The 22,572-nt window shown below is 39.0% G+C and overlaps 1 protein-coding gene across 1 annotated transcript in view; it reads right to left on the reverse strand.

Annotated features, from left to right (window-relative positions):
• Positions 1-22,572, reverse strand: part of OXCT1 (3-oxoacid CoA transferase 1) — a 251,550-nt gene that overhangs the window by 109,729 nt on the left and 119,249 nt on the right. Inside the window, exons 9-12 of the mRNA XM_006877358.1 lie at positions 22,070-22,164; positions 18,198-18,246; positions 13,328-13,400; positions 11,852-11,927 (exon numbers count right to left, since the gene is read on the reverse strand). Of these exons, the coding sequence (XP_006877420.1) occupies positions 11,852-11,927; positions 13,328-13,400; positions 18,198-18,246; positions 22,070-22,164 (293 nt within the window). The remainder of the gene's footprint in view (positions 1-11,851; positions 11,928-13,327; positions 13,401-18,197; positions 18,247-22,069; positions 22,165-22,572) is intronic.

Genomic DNA, 22,572 nt, shown 5'->3' on the forward strand with positions numbered 1-22,572 from the left:
TTTACGGGAGTAGAAAGCCTCATCTTTCTCCCGCAGAGCGGCTGGTAGTTTTGACCCGCTGACCTTAAGATTCGCAGCCCGATTCGTAATCACTAAAATGGACCATATTCTGAGCCATAAAAAACTCTCAAATAAATTAAAAGCATATATAAAGTAGTGCACTGGTTACAAGTCGGGCTGGTAATCTCAGGGTCAGAAGTTCAAAACTACCAGTTGTTCTGTGGGAAAAAGATGAGGCTTTCTGCTCCCATAAAGATTTATAGCCTCAGAAACACCCTATACAGAGTCGCTATGAGTCAGAAGCAACTCCATGGCACATAACCACCACCACCTATCTCAACAGAAATAAATTAGGAACTATTAGCAGAAATTTAACTTGAAAAACACTATATATTTGGGGATTAAGTGATATATTTGTAAATAACCAATGAGTCAATGAGAACATTTCTTTTAAAAGAAGGAAAATTAAATTACAACATATGTTTTAGGACATGCTAATGCAGCCACTCCTATTGTGGTGCTATAGAATAAGCATTGGACTGCTAGCCACAAGGTTGGTGGTTCAAATCCACCAGCTGCTCCTCAGAACCCCTATACATGGTTGCTATGAGTCAGAACTGACTCAATTGCACTTAAAAATAATACAGTGCTCAAAGGGAAATTGACAGCACTATGTGCGTATATGAGAAAAGAAGAAAGGTTTCAACCCAATGCTCTAAGGCAGCTGTTGGAAACGTTTTTTCTGTTAAGGGCCAAACAGTAAATATTTTGAGGTTTGTAAGCCATACAGTCTCTTTTACAAAACTACTTAATTCTGCTGCTGCAACACAAAAGCAGCCATAAATAATACCTAAATATAGCTGTGTTCCAATAAAACTTTATTTACAAAAAAGGCAGTGAGACAGATTTGTCCCATGGGTTCATAGTTTGTTGACCCCTGCTAGAATATCAGCTTCACAGATACAATTTCATCTGCTTCTTAACTTGTACATCCCTAAAACCTAAAATTGTTTATGACCCTTGTTGTTGCAAAGTGCCCTCCAGTAGGTTCCGACTCATAGTGACCCTTTATATGGTTCCCAGGGCTATAAATCTTTGTGGGAGCAAGAAGTCTCATGTTTTTCCCACGGAGCAGCTGGTGAACTGGAACCACCAATCTTGTGATTAGCAATCTAGTGCTTACCCTACAGAGTCATAGAGCTCTACATGGTCCTTAATACATACCTAATAAATACTTCTATATCAACAATTTAATCTTCACAAAACCATGCAAATTAAATCTAATAATCATTTTATAAGTGAGTAAGTTGAGGTGTAAAAATTTTACTACCACTAATAATATAGCATAAGGTGCTCTGGTAGTGTAGTGGTTACGAATCAGGCTGTGAACCTTAAGGTCAGCAGTTCGAAACTAACAGCTACTCTGTGGGAGAAAGATGAGGCTTTCTGCTCCCATAAAGATTTACAGCCTCGGAAACCCTGTACAGGGTCGCTATGAGTTGGAACCAACTCCACCGCACATAACAACAATAATAAATGACAGAGAGTCCTGGTGTGGCGCTGTGGGTTAATGCGCCAGACTGCAAAGCCACTTGAACTGCAAGATTGGCAGTTCAAGCTCACCAGCTGCTCCTTGGAAACACTAACAGGGTCGCTATGGGTCGGAATTGACTCGACGGCACTTAACAACAACAACAATAAATGACAGAACCCATATCGAAACTCAGGTCAATCTAAATCCAAAGAGCCCAGATGCTTTCCACTCTTTTCCACTGATTGCTGTAGTTGTTAGGTACCATCCAGTCAGCTCCGACTCACAGCAGTCTGATGCACAACAGAATGAAACACTGCCTGATCCTATGCCATACTCACAATTGTTGTTATGCTTGAGACCACTGCTGCTGTTTCCATGGTGTAAATACATCTCTTTGGGGGTCTTCCTCTTTTTCGCTGACCCTCTACTTAACCAAGCATGATGTCTTTCTCCAGGGACTGGTCCCTCCTGATAACATGTCTGAAGTATGAAAGACAAAGTCTCACAATCATGTTTTTTAAGGAGCACTCCAGCTGTATTTTTTCCAACACAAACTTGTATGTTCTTCTGGTATTCCATGGTACTTTTCAGTATTCTTCTCCAACACCACAATTCAAAAGCATCAATTCTTCTACAACCTTCCTTATTCATTGTCCAAATTTCACCTGCATATGACCACAAATGAAAGTATCACAGGTTGGTTCCAGCACTCCTTAGTCTTCAAACTGACATGTTTGTTCTTCAACACTTTCAAGAGGTCTTGTGCAGTAGATTTGCTTAATGCAATACGTCATTTGATTTGTTGGCTGCTGCTTGTATGAGTGTTGAATGTGGATCCAAGCAAAATGAAGTCACTGACAACTTCAAACATTCTCCATTTATCATGAAGTTATTTATTAGTCTAGTTGTGATGATTTTTGTTGTCTTTACATTGAAGTGTAATCCATACTGGAAGCTGTAGTCTTTACTCTTCATCAGTATTTTAAACGCTATTCACTTCCAGCAAGCCAGATTGTATCATCAGCAGATCACAGGTTGTTAGAGAGTCTGTCTCCAATCCTGATGCCACGTTTTTCTTCATGTAGCCCAGCTCCTAAGATGATTTGCTCAGTTTATAGACTGAATAAGTACAGGGAAAGAATACAACCATGGTGCAAAACTTTCCTGATTTTAAACCACTCAGTGTCCTCTTGTTCTGTTTACACACTGCCTCTTGGTCTATGTACAGGTTCCTTGTGAGTACAATCAAGTGTTCTGGAATACCCAATATTTGTTATGTTACACATAGCTTGTCATTATCCACACACTAAAAAGACTGAAAATATTCAATAAAGCACAAGTAAACAGCTTTTTGGCATTTTCTGAGTTCAGATAATATCCATTTGAAGTCAGTAATGATATCCCCCTAGTTCCATGGCCTCTTCTGAATCTGGCTGGAATTTCTGGCAGTTCTTTGTCGACGTACTGTTGCAGACTTTTTGAATTCAGAAAAATTTTATTTACATGTGATGTTAATTATATTATTCTGACAGAAATGGATTATCGTTCAATAATTTTCACAAACTCTCTTGTTTATATTGTCTACCTGTCCTTTCTACTTACTCATGGATTAACACTTTCCTGAATCTGAAAGCCAAATGAACAAGACAACGAAATGTTAGAACTATATTTAAATGTTTAAACCTTCATCTATATCTTTTTCTATTCATTTATATTATATGCATTTAGTATTTAGGACCACAGTTTATGTAACTAAACCACTAAAATGAATACTTAATAGAAACACCTTTGGTTCCATGATTAAAAAGTCTAGAGTCTGAACTTATTTAAAACAGACAATTTGTCCAGAGGAACAAATCCATTAAATGAACATGTATGTAACAACATATACAAATTTGTGGGTTTTTTAAATGCACATAAAATAAAAAACAAACAGCATAACATCACATTCTCCTTTACCCTAAGAATGACTTACTCCCCTCCTCCCCACACAGGGAGTGGGCACTTTGCAGTCCTGTTGCTCACGTATAGTGGCTCTTTCCAAAGGGCTACTGTTGTGTGCAATGAACAGCTCTCACAGCTGATCATACACATCTGTTTCCCTTCACAAGTCAATAATCTAAGGCAGCTGTTTTCTAAAAATAGGCATTAGGAAAGCACCAGAGCAGTTCTGAATGTAGATCGGATGGACTGATCATCTTCCTGCCTTTCCTTAGCTTGCCTGGGGTTTATCATCATTTCAATAAGCAGGGAACTGGAAGGCCCCAACTACCACTTTGTCAAAATTTCTCTCTTCTTCAGATGCTCAGAGCAAAATGTTTAAAACACTGTGTGAATGGGACCAATACTGCATACTAAGAAGCTATTAAAGGATAAGACAAATAGTATCCACACCGTTCATCTGCCTTAAAGGCTTAATGTTTATTATAATGTGATATTGTAATGATTGATGGAGATGCCATGTTTCAGAGAAGCTCAAGACTTCTACAACCATTGAAAGATCATTAAACTCAGCAAGAAGATATAAATAAATTAAAAATGATATAGCTGAACTTCTCAGTTTCTTGACTGTCAGATCTTGTAACAAAAAATGTATCTAAGTTTTATGAATCAACATAAATCTTTGGGGCAAATAGAAATAGATTTATCCACAACAAATAAGAGCAGGAAATGTGTCCTCAAAGTTTTTAATGTTTGGTTCTCAAATATAAATTTACAATATGTAGGTTATACTGGCTCCTTTAAAATATAGCCTTGCTTATGCCAGTGTATTTTAAAGCAAATTCAGCCTTTTATGTTAAGAAACCAAAGAAGATGAAAATAATAGCTTCTCTTTATGGAGTGCTTAGAGTGTTCACTTGTCACAATCTTTTCACTTAATCCTTTACAAAAACATATGCTCCAGAGCACATAATTTGTATAGGGGAGAGCTGAAATTCAAACCAGACCTACTCCAAACTAAAGCCCATGGTCTTCTCTCTTAAGCTACCCTGCATCTTAAAGAATGAAAATCTATACCATGCATCACACACAGGATTAACAGTTATTATAATCAGAAATTATATATGGAGTCCTGGTGTGGCGCTGTGGGCTAATGCGTCAGTCAGCAAAGTCACTTGAACTGCAAGGTCAGTGGTTCAAGCTCACCAGCTGCTCCTTGGAAACCTTATACAGGGTTGCTATGGGTTGGAATCAACTCTATGGCACTTAACAACAACAACATAATCAGAAATGCCAACTTGACACCTCTTGAACTACATTGCCAAGGGAGTAGAACCAGACACATGGCCACTTTTTAGGCTTGACTTTTTTACTACCAAGTTACCATGGTGTCCTTTCAGTTCATTCAGATCATGGTGTTCATTCAAGAGTTCCCCTTGCAAACCTAGATCTAGAGGGCGTGGAGGAAGGTAGAATCTCCACTGAGTAGTATACAATCTGTCAAGGCTAGGCAGGCCTGATTAAAGGAAATGTGGATAGGTCTATTGTGATGCAAGAGTGAATAACTGTTACCAAGACTTATTGTGAAGGCTGTAAATGTAAAAGTGGGCATTTTGTGGCAAGGAGGGAAGTGATTGACTTTGCAGGCTGGAAGCGGAGGTCCCTAGAACCATGAAGGGAGAAGAGCGGAGAATGGAACCCTACCCAGATATGCAGAGATCCCCGAGATGGAGGCAGCAATGAGGATATGGAGAAATGGAGCAGCTGGGGACTCAGAACCCGGGGAGGAAGAGGGGCTGTGTGCTGACGACTGGGGGTGGGGGGTGGGGGAAGCAGGCTTATAGGATGCACCCTTTCATTGATTGGTGAGGGAAAAAAAAAGAGTTCCCATTGCAGTGACACCAGAGATGGAGGCAGAGATGGGGACATGGAGAGAGGGAGCAGCTGAGGACTCTAGATTCATGGAAAGAGGGGGACTGAGCTGTGGCCAGGAGGCAGGCTTGCAGAATGTGCCTTTTGGTGGTGTAAATTATTATAGATGCCTGAGTGTTAAAAAAAAAAAAAGAGCGAGTTAAAATTAATGTGGAGAAATACTATTGACTGATGGTACATTGTTGTGGTTGTCAGGTGCCATTGAGTCAGAACCGACTCATAGTGACCCCATGCACAGCAGAACAAAACAATGTTCGATCATGGGCCAACCTCACCACTTCTGCCACACTTGATGCCATCAATGATGCTACCTGGCCGATACATCTAGTTGGGGGTCTTCCTCTTTTACTCTGACCCTCCATCTTACCCAGAATGACATCCTTCTCCAGTGACTGTTCCCTCCTGACAATACGTCCAAAGTATGAGAGATGAAGTTTAGCCATCTTGGCCTCTAAGGAGCACTTTGGCTGCACTTCTTCCAAAACAGATCTATTGGTTCTTTTGGCAGTCCATGGCACTTTTAGTATTCTCCTCCAACACCACAATTCAAAGGCATCAATTCTTATACATGGAGGGGTTTAAAATCATGGTAATGAAACAAGGTATATGACTTATTGAATGCAAAACTGATGATCTGCTCTGTAAACTTTCACTCAATTCAAAAAAAAAAAAAAAAAAAAAAAAAATAGAGAGAGAGAGTGAGTTTCCCTTACCAGATGCCTAGGTTCATTTCTTTGGAAGCAAACAAGTTTCAAATTGTATGAGGTTTCAAAAAATTTGTAGAAAAATTCTATTATCTTTTTATTCCATTTTACACAAACTTTAAGCAACCTCCTTGTATTAGCGACACAATTAAGAAATAAACATTGATATTTTAATCACTCCAGAATTCTTAACTGGATATGTAAAAGGTGGTTACACACTGGAAAAGTTTTCCCATAGATAACAACTACATCATGCACATTCTATGTGTGCTGAATCTTATATAAACAAATCTCATATTAATTTTCTAAAGATACCCAAGTCCTCTAAAGATATTGAATGTTTCTTTTCCATACCCAGGACAACTGTATAAATTCATTCAAAAAATACTGTTCCAGAGAAATCGGGATACTTAAAACTCTTTTACTTCTGTTCACAGTAACAATTGCTATTTCCTTCTCTGCCAGGCATCCCCAACTTCTCGCTTTTCTGAGATTTATTCAGAACAAACTATGGAATAAGTACTATGTACTACCTGGGTCATTTCCTTTCTACATGTTGGGCATGTTGGTGCTGTCATGTGCCATTGTGTTCATTCTTACCCACAGTGACCCTAGTAGGGTTTCCAAGGAATGACTGGTGGGTTTGAACTGCCAACTTTGTGGCTAACAATCCAGTGCTGATCTTACAGCATCACGCCAGTTCTATAAATTAGGTACTAGTATATGAGAAGGCTTCAAAAAATTCATGGAAAAAAAAAAAGACATTTCTGGGAATGGTTTGAATCCTCACCACACCCTCTACACCCTGTGTTATGCACATTCCACAAATGGGAAAAGTAGCCAACTACCTAAGGTCACACTGCTACCAAATGACAAAAAGAGAATTTCATTAGAGATCTGTCTCACCACAGAGCCTGTGTTCTGATCCAAGGAGACCCAGCAGGGATCCTTGAGATGATCCAGTCCTCATTTTACAGATGAGGACACTTTAACACAAAAAGCTTACCCTTGATTACTAGACAGAACCAAGGCAAAATCCCAGGGTTTGGTTTTCTATGCTCCTTTTAGTATCCAACATGGCCTTTCTCTAAAACTTACATGTAGAAATATACTGATTTCCTATGCAACAAATGTTCCCATAAACCATCAGTCTGACTCATTGTCAGATGCTTAGGAGATCCTCACTGATTTCTTAAAGCCTCCAAACTCCAAAAGGTGCTAACATTTAAGCCTATGGCTGACTTAGGATGACCAATATTTTATATTATAATTTATGGAGAGTTCTTACTACTAATAGATTAAAGGTGTTTCCATCATATTTTAAATATGAATTGTGATCATTCTTCAACACATTCAGTTAAAAACTGGAATCATCTGTGGAACATTAAGAAAAGTCAGTGATGAATTAAATAGGAATCTCGGGGAGTGGGGTGCCTGCATTGTTTTTTTAAACTGTCAGTTTGTCGTACTGTGGTGGCTTGTGAGTTGCTGTGATTCTGGAACTTATGCCATAGGTATTTTAAATACCAGCTGGGTCACCCAGGGTGGACAGGTTTCAGATTAGGAAAAGGAGTGACAAACTACTTCCGAATATCTAGTCACTGAAAATGTTCTGAATAGCAAGAAACACTGTCAGATATAGTGCCGGAAAATGAACCCCTCAGATTGGAAGGCACTCAAAATGCCAGTGGGGAAGAACTGCCTCCTCAAAGTAGAGTTGACCTTGATGATGAGAATGGAGTAAAGACCGTGGGAGTAAAGTCTACAGGACCTTCATTTGCTGATGGGGCACAACTCAAAATGAAGAGAAACAGCTGGGAAAATTGGAAGCTGGGATATATGAAGAAAAACGTGGCATCAAGATTGGAGGAAGACTCATTAACAATCTGCAATATGCAGATGATACAACATTGCTTGCTGAAAATGAAGAGGGCTTAAAATACTTATTGATGAAGATCAAAGACCACAGCCTTCAGTATGGATGCATCTCAATGTAAAGAAAACAAAAATTCTCACCACTGGACCAATAAACAACATTCTTATCAACAGAGAACAGATTGAAGTTGTCAAGGACCTCAATCTTCTTGGATCAACCAACAACACTCATGGAAACAGCAGTAAAGAAATCAAGCAACATATTGCATTAGGTAAATCTACTGCATAAGACCTTTTTAAAGTGTTGTTGTTGTTGTTGTTAAGTGCCGTCGAGAGGAGCAAAAATGTGAGCTGGAAGACTAAGGTGCGCTTGACCCAAGCCATGGTATTTTCAATAACCTCATATGCATGCGAAAGCTGGACAGTGAATAAGGAAGACTGTAGAAGAATTGATGATTTTGAGTTACAGTGTTGGAGGAGAATATTGAAAGTACCATGGTCTGCCAAAAGAATCAACAGATCTGTGTTGGAAGAAGTACAGCCAGAGTGCTCCTTGTAGGCCAGCATGACCAAACTTTGTCTCTCATACTTCAGACATATTGTCAGGAGGGACCAGTCACTGGAGCAGGATATCATGTTTAGTAAAGTGGAGGGTCAGAGAAGAAGAGGAAGACCCCCAGCAAGATGGATTGGCCAAGTAGCAGCATCAATGGGCTCAGGCATGGCAATGGTTGTGAGGTTAGCCCAGGACTTAGCACTGTTTCATTCTGTTGTGCATAAGGGTCACTATGAATCAGTACCGACTAGATATCACCTTACAACAACAGGTGATTCTAACATGCAAACACATTTAATTATTACCGAAATTTCCAAATAACATCAGGAGACGTTAATTCAAAAGAACTAAACTAAACAATCTGAAACATTTATCAACTATGTGAGTCTACCTTCCTCAAAAATTATTAAAAAAAAAAATCTTACAGATAGAATACTAGCTTCAATCACTTAACCAAACTGCTTTTAGCCAGTGCTATATAGAAACACATGAATTCTTTAAACATCATCCATGTAAGAATAACCTGAGTTACCAGTCAAATAGGGGTCACTGCATATGAGTTTATAATCATGGACATTGTTTCTGTGCACACAATCGGTAAGCAATAAATCAGAATATAAGATGACCCACACTCATGAATTAAGATATTGATTACAATCCTCTCTTCCAAAACTAATTCTCAGAGGCTTCTTCCTGGATTCAGGTCATTATTAAATGAAAGCTGCATTTATTTCATAAATATCTTTAAACATCACAGGTTGACCAAGGTCAATGATACCACTATGAAATACGCAAGAGAAAAGCAAAAGACAAGACATCTGTAATTTTGCAACAACACCAACAACATATGTGTATATGTGTACATATGTATAAACATATGTTGTTTTTAGTGTTAAGTATTGTCGAGTAGGTTTCCAAGTCTGTACAGCTTTGTGAGTCAAGAAAGCCTCATCTTTCTCACTTAGGTGGGTTCAAGTCACCAACTTTGTAGATCACAGTCCAGTGCTTATCATACAGAATCAAACACACACATATATGCAAGTAAGTATATGCATGTATATCTATTCATATATACTAATAGATATATGAAGATAAATAAAGACCATCTCATCTTTCTCCCTCCAGCAACCTTTTCTTAGCAGTCCAATGCTTAACCCACTGTACCACCAGGGCTGCTCAACATAACAAACACATTGTAAATTTGATTCTCTGGATTTAAAGGCTTAGGGCAGTAGCCTCATGGTATAATTCAGTCAATTGGCACAACATAGTTAGTCAAGTTTACCGTCTACATCTTAGCTTGGTAAGCAGTGTGTCCGGCATCAGCACAACACCTCCACTTCTCAGCATCAATTTCTATCTTAGTTATCTAGTGTTGCTATAACAATGGGTGACTTTAACATATAGAAACTTAGCTTCTCACAGTTTGGGAGGCAAGAAGTCTGACTTCAGGAAGCAATGTCAAAGGGAAGGCTTTTTCTCAATGTCTAATGGAAAGGTTCTTATCTCTGAACTTCTGTCCCTGGTCACTCTCTTTCATGTGGCCTAGTGCATCTCTCTCCTCATCCCTGCTTGCCTACTTGTTTAATTTCTTTTGTATCTCAACAGATTGACTAAAAACACATCCTATACTAATATTGTATCATTAACATAAGAAAGAAAGCCCATTTCCAAATGGTATTCTAACACAGGCATAGTTGCTATTAGGTGCCTTCAAGTCAGTTCCGACTCTCAGCACCCTGTACAGGGTTTCCAGAGAGCAACTGGTGAGTTTCAACCGCTGACCTGTGGTTACAGTCCACTGTTGATCCTACAGCATCACACCAGGAGTCTGCATTGTTGTTGTTGTGAAGTGCTGTGGAGTCATTTCTAAACCATAGTAACCCTCAGGGTTTCCGAGAGCAGCTGGTGAGCTTGAACTGCCAACCTTGTGGTTCAAACTGAATTGCAGAACCAAACTCAAATTCTTAAAAAGTCCAGACTTATTGGATGGATCAGTTGTGAGTAGAGGACTCTTCGAGACCGTCATCCACAGACCATCTTTTCACCTTGAACCAAAACTATCCCGAGGTTAGTATTCAGCTAAATAACAGATTGGCTCAGAAAATAAAGAATAAAACCCATGGTGAGAAATAAGAAAGAGAATCTTTGTTTTTAAAGGGGTTTATTCCACACATTTCATTCCAAAATGAACATATAATCCTCTTTGGTATTCCAGCTGGTTGTGGTTGAAATGGGATGAAGTGGAGCACAATTATTCCTAGTAATTAAAATTCAAACTTCAAGAATATGGATACCTACCAGAGAGATTAAGCTTTACATGTTTGTTCATGTAAATATCTCAGAAACAAAAGGATGTTAAAGACACAGCTGTTTCACCGGAGAAAGATGAGGCTATCTGTTCTCATAAAGATTTACAGCCTCAGAAACCCTGTACAGGGTCGCTATGAGTCAGAACCGACTCCACGGCACATAACAACAACAACAATAACAACAAAGAATGCTACAGCATTTCAATCACAAAAGCTGAAAAAATTCTATATTCCAGATATTTTTTTATTGGGTTAGGCTTGAGACCTAGAGATTGGGAAACCCATTGGGAAAAGACCTGTTTGTTGGTTCGGGTGGATTTTTTTGCTTATTTATTTTCCACGCACCAACATTCAGTTGCCTAGAGCCCTACAACATTTAATCTTTATCTACACCTGGATACCTTTCTCTCTGGGACATTGCTAGTCCCATGACTGAATAAAAAAAAAAAAGTGAATCCCATGTTACTCTTCTCTTACAGCTTCTATTCAAAAGTGATGCATGTTACTTGGTATCGTTTTCAAATAAAGCCATTCATGTAAAAGAAAAAGTCACAGGTTTTACAATCCATAATAGAAGCAAAGTGATGTATTACTTATGGCATCATATGACAGATCAAAGAGGATTTCAATCACTATGAATAAGGAAATAGTAGAACTTACATAAAATTAATGACCTTCTTAATTGTTCCTTCTAGAATTTAATTATGATAAATATTTATAGTCCCTACTTTCATCAGGGCCTAATTAGTCCATCTTCTCCAACACTTATTTCTAAGAAAATAGTGCTCTGGTCCTAATCTCATCTATTTTTAGTACCAACGACAGAGCCAAACTGGCAAACTTGAATATTTCTTAGTGACTGCTTCATTAAAATTTAATTCATATAAGAAATACACATTGAAATATTTATTCAATGTGATTATTCAATATTCATCTTGTGCTCTCATATCAATCTGACATGACTTTTCTTAGTATTTTAAAAACAATTGCTACTTACAGGTATCATCCAGTTAGCCAAGTCACCATATTTAGAAACCTGCATCGCTCCTAGCATTGTAAGATCGACATGACCCCTGAAGAAAGAAAGAAAAAAGGAGTTATGAAGCACAATTCACAAATTTTATGTACCCTTTGCTAAAAACCATCAACTAAAATTAATGCTCTTCTACCTTACAAAAAAAGCCGTTTGAACTGCAAGGTCGGCGGTTCAGGCTCACCAGCTGATCCTCGGAAACCCTATACAGGGTCACTATGGGTCAGAACCGACACAAGGGCACTTGCACTTAACAACAACAACAACAAACATTCCAAAATGCATTTGCTTTCCCCCACCCCACAACTGATTTCCACATATTTCAACTCTAAGCTCACACTTACTATCCGTTTCTTTTCATATAGAGAAATAAGCATTAAGTAGTATAGCCAGAATGCTCCTTAGAAGCCAGGATGGCGAAACTTCCTCTCTTATAGTTTGGATATGTTATAAAGTGGAAGGTCAGCAAAAAAGAGGAAGCCCCCCACCCCAATGAGATGGATTGACCCAGTGGGCTTAAAAGTAGCAAAGATTGTAGGGATGGCACACACAGGACCCTGCAGTGATTCGTTCTGTTGTGCATATGAGTCAGAACTGACCAGATGACACCCAACAACAACAAAATTATACCCTACATTAGCTCCAAAATCAAATGTAAAACAAGCGTTCTTAGTGAATTTGTTTCATTTTGTTGTTGTTAAGTGCTGCCAAGTGGATAATTCAAACCAGTTCATTCCAGTTTAATTGCCTGCGGAGAATACTGAATCAGAATTTTAACTAGATCTTCTATATACATAAGAATCTCCTGGGGCTCTTGTTAAACTGTAGATTCTGATTCAGTATAGCTGAGATGAAAATGCACATTCTCAGCAGAGGGCAGAGCTAGAATGAATCCCTTGGAAGCTCTGATACAACTCAATTTGAGGGCAACCACTAGATAGTGAATACAGTCGAAAGAAAATATTTGTTCCTCAAGGGGGGAAAAAAACAAAACTTAGCAATTTTTACTCCTATACAATTGACACACATGAATATGTTTTCCTGTTTCTGGGTTCCTTTAATAATAGCAGACTAGATATTTCATTCCCCAGCATTAATTGTGAATTATTTCACATATAGTCCAGCTGGGAGATGTGCTGTGTTTCAGAAACGGCTCTTAACTGGCTCATTACAGTTTGCCCCTCTGCTGAGAATTTGCCTTTCCACCACAGATCTATGGAATCATAAATGTTATGCATACATAAGCTCACCTGGAGAGAGAGAGCTCCTTGAAATGCAAATTCGGATTCAGTATACAGGGTGGAAATGAAAATTCTGAGTAGGGTATCAAATTGGAATGAACCGGTTTGAAGCCCTGGTTTCAGAGCCTTGCTAACTCCCTCGGGATGACTCAGCTCAATCCCCACCAGGTGGAACATGAGGGGCCCAGTTATTACATACCCTCTAATCATTGCAAATGATTCATCACTGGAGAAATAAGAGGCTCCTGGAAGAACAGTGACTGTTTCCTTGCCTAAACACACACAAAAGAAAGAGAGGAAAAGAAAAACGGCTATTAGATTTTTATGGGGATCATGGTAAAATAAGAAGTTCGTTCCCTTAAAAGTAAAGTCGCTGTGAGTCAGCACCAACTTGATGGCACCTAACAACAACAAAGCCTTAAAAGACTACCTTTACCAAAATGCAGTAACATGGGAAGAAGTGAGAGGGCAGCAGGGTGCAGGGGTCACAGTGGAAAACATCTGATCACTTAATCACTGATGTTGTTTAGAATTGCCTGCTTAACACATGGTTGACAGTTCAAACCCACAAGTCACTCCTTGGAAACCATATACAGGGTCACTATGAGTTGGATCCAAATTGCAGGCACTTAACAACAACAAAAATATGATTTATGAAGCAAAATATTATTCAAGAGCCTGGAAAATAACTCTCCTGAAAACAAGTTTTTGTCAGTTCCCTACGAATGCATTCCGGCATCTTACAAATTACATTCTTCTGAAGCAAACTTAATAGTCAGCATTTTAAAATAATATCAAAGCAAAGGTAAATATTCTAAGTTGGAGCACTTTTTTTTTTTTTTCTCCCTTAAAAACAATGCCCAAATCTGGTCATGAAAAATTATGTAACTATAATCAATGTCACACAAAGAGGGTTTCCTTATTTGGTTATTTCTGATTGATTTTTTTGTCTTCTCCTAACTTTCAATGTACATGTCTAAGTCCTTTAATGATACTTGGCAAAAAGAGTCATTAAATTTCAAAGTTATCAATTCCTTTGACTTATGACTTAAAAGGACATTCTCTGGATAATAAGGAAGACTCATTAACAACCTGTGATATATAAATGATAATGATTGCTGAAAGCAAAGAGGACTTAAAATACATACTGATGAAGAACAAAGACTACAGCCTTTAGGATAGATTGCATTTCAATGTAAAGAAAACAAAAATCCTCACAGCTAAACCAAAAAATAAAACTTCATGATAAATGGAGAAAAGGCTAAGCTTGTCAAAGACTTCATTTTGCTTGAATCCACTATAACCACTGATGAAAGCAAAAAACAGCCAGAAATCAAGTGACTTACTGTATTAGGCAAATCTGCTGCCCAAGACCTCTGTAAGTATTCTGTTTGAGGACTAAGGGTGTGCCTGACCCAAGTTATGGAATCTTCATTTGCCTCATATGTATGTGAAAATTGGACAATGAATATAGAAGATTGCAGAGGAATTAATGCTCTTGAGTTATGGTGTTGGAGAAGAATATTAAAAGTGTCAAGAAGAACAAATAAATTTGTTGAAAGACGAACAACCAGAGTGCTCCTTATGGCAAGACTTTGTCTCTCATATTTCAGACACGCTCTCAGGAGGAAGCATTCCCTGGAGAAGGACATCATGCTTGGTAAAGTGGAGAATCAGTGAAAAAAGACGACCTCCAATCCGATGGATTATTGACACAGTAGCAGCAGCAGCAGTAATGGACTTCACAGTAACAAATGTGAAGGTGGTGCAGGCCCGAGCCGTGGTTCATGTTCTTGTGCAGAGGGTCTCTATGCATTGCATCTGACTCAAAGGCACCTAATGACAACATAAGATTTTCCAGGCTGGAAATCTTAACAAGAGCAGAAAACCTCATCTTTCTCCCATGAGGTGGCTGGTGGGCTCAAACCACTGACCTTGTGGTTCACAGTCCAGTACTTATCTTAAAGAGCCACCACAATACTGTATGCCACATGTTGTTGTTGTTAAGTGCTGTCAAGTTGATTCTGACTCATAGCAACCTTGTAATTCTAAGAAGTGGCTCCTGAGTTTGAACCACCAACCTTGAGGTTAGCAATATTGTTGTTGTTGTTAAGTGCTGTCAAGTTGATTCTGACTCATAGCAACCTTGTAATTCTAAGAAGTGGCTCCTGAGTTTGAACCACCAACCTTGAGGTTAGCAATATTGTTGTTGTTGTTAAGTGCTGTCAAATCAACTCCAACCCATAGCGACCCTGTATAGGGTTTCCAAGGAGCAGCTGGTGAGCCTGAACCATCGACCTTGCAGTTCAGACGACTTTGCAGTCTGCTGCATTAGCCCACAGCACCACACACAAACAGTAATTCTTTTTTATGAAACCATGGTGTTTGTTGTTAAGTGGAGTCGAGTGTTGTTAAGTGGTTCCAATTCATAGCCACCCTGTATAGGGTTCCCAGGAAGTAGTTGGTGGGTTTGAATCACCAACCTTGTGGCTCAAACCGACCTTGTGGTCCAGTGCTTTCTCCTCCAGCACCACACCATGACTCTCTGCTACATAAGATAATTATTCAGAAGAGAGCCTTAACCATAGTCCCAATTTTATTTTTAAATTTAAATACACTGATTATACCCAGAAACACAAGTTTGTGTTCATTTAAAGTGATTTTCATACAAATCTTTTCAAAGGAACACAAACAATGGGCTGATCTTCCAGGTATTTGCAGGTAATTTGGGAGTTGAGGAAAGCACCAATGTATATTCTGCATTCTCCAGTTCAAAGCATTTCTTTCCTAATTTGGAGAGCTTCAAAATCAAAGGGGCTAAAAAATCATGAAAAGGGTTTTGATGAGTTGTTGTTGTTAAATGCCATTGAGTCAGTTCCAACTCAGAGTGACCCTATACAGGGTTTACAATATTATTAAAACAATTTGCAGCTTGGTCTCCCATAAACAACGAATTCCTGTTTCACAAATTAGTATAAATTCTATGTGGTTCTTCAGAGGTTGAAATACAACACTGGTGGCTTCATGAGAATTGAGCCACTCGCAACCTCAATGGAATCAAAAATGCCTGTCTACCAATGTCACTGAAAAGACTGACTACTTTTCCAAGGAAAGGCAGTTTAGGGACTGAAGCCTGAAATGCAGAAAATGCCGTTATTCATTTTGCAAATAACTCACTAACATCATAAATTAATTAAACCAAGCAGCAAATATTTTCACAGATCAATGAGCCATTGCTAAAGGGTAGAGTACAATTAAATTACAGCCTTGGTTAAATGTCATTGCTTGATCACAGAAGGCTTTTCAGAGTTGACTTGTATTACCTAATTCAACTATTCAACTGGAAGCTGTTTTACTTCCCCAATCCTAAGTACCAAACATCAATTCCACTTGGCAGCTGGCCTTTCTGCTCATATTACTTTTCTTCTGAGATTTACACATGCTATTTTTAAATCTAAAGTAAGAATAATACTTTTGTGGGGGTAGACTGAATAGGAATAAGAATGAAGGGTGCATAAAATCATGCAAGAAAAATCAAAGTTAGCTTCTCACGGGCAAGCACATTGCAGGTAGAATCTACCACCTCACTATAGGCAGCAACACTGCCTCAAGCACAGTTCGAATAGTGGGCAAAAGTCTTGGCTGGTTCTCCCTCCACTCAGCAGGTAATAGATGTGATGCTATGCCCCAGTCAAAAATATGAGGGGGCTGTAAAAATGTAATGAAAAGGTAACAGAATTTTTCCACGAACTTTTTGAAACCCCCTAATGTGTCTAATGGAATCCTGGTATGGTGCTGTGGGTTAATACGCCAGACTGCAAGGCTGTTTGAACTGCAAGGTCAGTGGTTCAAGCTGACCAGCTGCTCCTCGGAAACCCTATACAGGCTTGTTATGGTTCGGAACTGACTCTATGGCACTTAACAACAACAACAACAAATGTGTTTCATAAAAATTAAAGTTCAGGAGTGCAGAAGAAGAAATGATAAGGCTAAGTCCATGATTCAAATAAACTCTAGACTGCTCACATCACTGAATTGTATTGAGGAGCAGAAACATCCTAATGCATCTTGTACCTTTGGACAATATTCTCCCACTGCTGTAAGACGAAAGGACTGTAGTACTGTTTCTGACAAAAATTCAATGTGCAGGATCTTTTCTTTATTTTTGCTGCTACAGATTCACTCTTTACCCTTCTCCATCCTGAAGCAGCTGACCTATTTGGAGTTGGTATTGTCCAACAGGAGGCGCAAAGAGGAGACCTAGCAGAAAAGAAGCATGCCACCTGGGTTGCTGCAAGTTGGCTGTGTTCCTCCTACCAGGAGCTCTAGCTCCTTTAATGTGTGGTTGATAACAGCTCCCTTTGGTACTTCACCATCTCTTGCCAGTTGCCCTTAAACCATATCCACACCCTTACTTATTAACCCTTCCTTAAACTCTACACAGTTACCCCATTTGAAAATGCTATCTATTTATGAAGGAGCTCTGGTACCGTATTGGTTACGAGTCGGGCTTTTAATTACAAGGGCAGAAGTTCAAAACTACCAACCATTTCGTGAGACAAAAATGAGGCTTTCTGCTCCCATAAAGATTTACAGCCTCAGAAACCCTATCTATACAGGGCTGCTATGAGTCAGAACCAACTCCACAGCACACCACCACCATCTATTTACAGCTAGGACCATAAATGACTGTTCCATTAAAGCCCTTTACATTAACCTTGTCCCATGTTCCACCTGCATTTTTTTCCTTTATTTTAATCTAATCTGAGTGACAGGAAACCTTGAGCAAGCAAGCCAGGCAGAGACTGGGAAGACATCTTCCCTAAGCACCAAAAATACAATGGAGTACTCTCCAAGAAAACATAAAAAGTCAAGGCCAAATCATTATTATTATTTGGCACAGAACTAAATTAATAACAACAACAACAAAACGAAAAAATGAAAAACCCTAAAACACTAGAAATCTATGTAATAATAAGCTATTTGGCACAGAACTAAATTAATAACAACATCAAAAATATGAAAAACCCTAAAACACTAGAACTCTATGTAATAATAAGTGCAGTTACCTGCATTGATTAGATCTGCATCAACTTCGTTTTGTAGTGGATATGGACCCTGTTAAACAAAGCATGCCTTCGGTTAGTGACAGAAGTTTCCCACTGAATTCCATCCTAGAACCAAGATGAAATCAGTCTCTTTCACCCAAACCCTACGAGATGAGCATCACAAGATTTAGGTTGAGCTTTTACAAATATTTCCTATATTTATGACAGTGTTTCTTATGGTTTTTCCACATTAGCAATATTGATTGGACAAATAAAAAGTATTTTCTACATTTGAAAGAAATGTTATTAGAAATATAATTCAATAAATCAAAATTTAATTACTTGGTACCTACTATACAGCCAGGAGTCCTAGTGTGTCGGTGTGGGCTACTGCGTCAGACCGCAGTCATTTGAACTGCAAGGTCGGTGGTTCAAGCTCACTAGCTGCTCCCTGGAAATCCTATACAGGGTCGCTATGGGTCGGAATCGACTCGATGGCACTTAACAACAACTATACAGACAAAGTTATTCACCAACCTTCCAGTATTATCAATGAGTACACACTAAATTATTATATTATTTTTGCCAGACAATAGCCACAGAGGCAAAGTTTCATATTTCTGATGTGCAGGACCTAAAAATCTGAATTTGAAATGCTAATCTTACCTTTCACTGCATCTAATCTTTATGTCCTTATTGTCCCTTTGTCTAGTTATTCTTGGTTACTTCTGAACTTTTGTATATATTTTTATAAGGCATCTCTTATAATTTGAAGGAGTCCTGGTGTGGCGCTGTGGATTAATACACTAGACTGCAAGGTCAGTTTGATCTGCAGGGTCGGTGGTTCAAGTTCACCAGTCCATCCTCAGAAATCTTATATAGGGTCTCTATGAGTCAGAACCGACTCGGTAGCACTTAACAACATGTGTCAACAAATTATTTGAATGATGTGAGTAGCTTCATAAAATAACATATACCAAACACCAAATCCACTGCCATTGAGTCAATTTCAACTCATAGTGACTCTGGATTAGGTTTCTGAGGTTGTAAATTTTTATGGGAATGTTGTTGTTGTTAAGTGCCATCTAGTAGATTCTGACCCACAGCAACCCTGTATAGGGTTTCCAAAGAGCAACTGGTGAGCTTGAAACACCGACCTTGCAGTTCAAACGACTTTGCATTAGCTCAGAGTGCCACACCAGGACTCCTTTATGGGAACAAAAAGCCTCATTTTCCTCCCATGAAGTAGCTGGTAGGTTTAAATGCCAGCATGGTAGTTAGCAGTCCAGTGCTTACCCTACAGCACCACCAAGACTCCTAAAATATTTAATAATCATGGTAATGGTATGCCTTCAAGTCAGTTCTGACACATTGTGACCCCTATATAGGGTTTCCTAGGGAACAGAAAGTCTCTTTCTTGCTCAGAGTGGTTGGTGGATTCAAACTGCTGACCTCATGGTTATCAGCCCAGCTTATAATCCACTATGTTACCAGGTCTCCTTAATAGTAAAAAGAAAAAGGTGTGAGCTAAAACCAAAAATGAGGCTAGTAGAGGAAATACTGACTGTGACATTTTAAAATGTAATGTATAAATTAAATTTGCAACTAATATTTTAGACATGTATACTTGTTCCTCTAAACATTGGCCAGGGTGCTTCTCATCAAAGTATTTTCCTTGTCTGCAAAATTAAGGAGTTGGTCACATTGTTGTTGTTGTTAAGTACCGTGGAGTCGGTTCTGACTCATAGTGATTCTGCACAGGGTTTCCGAGGCTGTAAATCTTTACGGGAGCAGAACACCTCATCTGATAACCTCTAAATCAACCAAAACCCAAATTCACTGCCACTGAGTCTATTCCAGCTTCAGGTGAACTCATAGGACAAAGTTGAACAGCCGCATGGGGTCTCCAAGGCTGTAAGTCATGATGAAAGCAAACTGGCATACCTGTCTCCTACAGAGCGGCAGGTGGCTTCAAACCACTTTCCTCTGGTTAGCAGTTGAGTGCTTTAACCACTGTGCAACCAGGGATTCAGGGATATGTTCTAAGAACGCTTAAATACAAGTTGTGTCTTTGACTTTAACCTAAATCTGATTTTCATCCAGACACACATAATTCTTATCTTTGAAAATGTTCATTTTGATAATTATCTGAATTAATCATTATCAACTACATGGCCATGATCATTTGTTATATTTAAACACTGACAATGCATTTTCAATGTGAATAATTTTTATTATGTTAACAGTTAAGATCTACTAAGAACAATAAAAGATGAGAATATTATAAATTAGCAAATTATAAATAATCCCTAGTGTGGCGCTGTAGGATAAGCACTGGACTGCAATGTTGGTTTGAACCACAATGTTGGCAGTTCAAATCTAACAGCCACTCCTCAGAAACCCTATACAGGGTTGATGTTATAAATTTTGGCAGAAAAAAGGTTCCCCACGCCTGCGATAAGGAGCTCTGGTAGCATTTGTTGTTGTTGTTGTTCGGTGCCATCAAGTCAGTATCGACTCATAGCAACCCTATGCACAACAGAACGAAACACTGCCTGGTCCTGGGCCAACCTCACAATGGTTGCCACGCTTGAGCCCACTGATGCTGCCATTTTGCCAATCCATCTTGTTGGAGGTTACGAACTGAGCTGCTAACCTCAAGGTCAGCAGTTCAAAACTACCAGTTGTTCCATGGGAGAAAATGAGGCTCTCTGCTCCTGTAAAGATTGACAACCTCGGAAATCCTGTACAGGGTCACTATGAGTTGGACCAACTCCACAGCACCTAACCACCACCACCACCACCACCCCTACTACAGAGAATTGTTATGAGTCTGAAGCAACTAGGTAGCACTCATCAACAATATAGTTAAAATTAAATTTAAAATGTCATCTAGGAAGCAAAAGTATTTCTTAATTTTATTATAATATTTAATAAAAGTATACCCTAATTTAATGAGGGAGTACTGGGATGGTGCTGTAAATGCTGGACTGCTAACTGCAAGGTCAGCAGTTCAAACCAACCAGCCACTCCTTGAACACCCTATATAGTGTCGCTATGAGTTGTAACTGACTTGACAGCACTAACCAACAATTCATTGAGAATACTGAATTTATTTGGAAAGTTAATCTCTGGAAGAGAAAATTCTTCCCTTTATATAATACTCTCAAACTAAGAATGAAACTAACTTTTATGACTTTTTGAATTATCCCTTAAGTCCCTGTCTTAAAGCAGAAAACTTATTCTTCAGTTTCTCACTCAAAGCCTCACTGATTTTTTTAAACACAGAACTGTTAACATTCATTATCTTGTCCAATCAGATTGTTGTTAGTTTATAGTTTACATTTATAGATTATCAGATGAGGCGTTCTGCTCCCGTAACACTGGGTTCTGACTCACTGGGGTCCTATGTAGAGTTTTCAAGGCCTTAAATCTTCACAGGAGCAGAAAGCCTCATCTTTCTTCGTTGGAAAGGCTGGCAGGCTCTTAATGCAGACCCTGGGGTTCGCAGTCCAGTGCTTATCCTATGGAGCCATTGCGAGCTGCTGTCCAATCATAGAAAAGCTAGAAATAGTCAGCTAAATGCAGGGACAGTGAGAGGGGAGATGGCAGCTGACAGGCTGTCAGATGGACAAGGCTGTAGGGGCAGGGCAATCAGAGAGCTCTGACAGCCAGGAGATTACTGCTTACTGCACCAAATGCAAAACTAGGCATTCTCAGTTACCAGCTTTATAAGGGGAAAGTTAAACAGTTTATCATGATGGTGAAGAGAGAGAAAAACAAGGCTGGGAAGTTTATGCTAAACAACTGCCTCAGTGATGAAAGATTTCACTATTTGAAACATCTCATTTTCTATCAAAACAGAATGAATAAAATATAAATTTCCATCTTACCAAACCCAGGACTCCATTTTCACTTTGAAGATGAACAGTCATATTTGGACTGATAAAGTTGCTGGCCAGGAGAGGGATTCCTATGCCCAAATTAGCTGGGAAAAAAGATGTTAAGGTCCAGTGTACGGAAAGTAGAGAGATTGTACCATAACCCTTCTACTTAGATGAAGCTGAGCAGAAGCTTTCGATAAAGGGCACTTGCTCTGAATACAGAACTGAATAAAGCTTTCATTTACCCTCTGGGCACTATTTTCTAGTTTTTCAAACAGATTTACAAGTATCCAATTAGGAATGCACAATTTGGGGACTTCAGGACTACATGCCCTTTAATGGTATGTAAATTTGTTCTCACTTTGAAAGGACTGAGTCACGCCCAGGTGGTAGTGGTGATGGTTGTATGTTACTGAGTCATTCTGACTCATAGTGACCCTGACCCGGCGGCAGAAAGTTTCTGAGGCTGTATATCTGTAAATGAAGCAGAAAGCCTCATCTAGCTTTCTTCT

This window comes from Chrysochloris asiatica, unplaced genomic scaffold (assembly GCF_000296735.1).
Source record: "Chrysochloris asiatica unplaced genomic scaffold, ChrAsi1.0 scaffold00487, whole genome shotgun sequence".
Lineage (NCBI taxonomy): Eukaryota > Metazoa > Chordata > Mammalia > Afrosoricida > Chrysochloridae > Chrysochloris > Chrysochloris asiatica.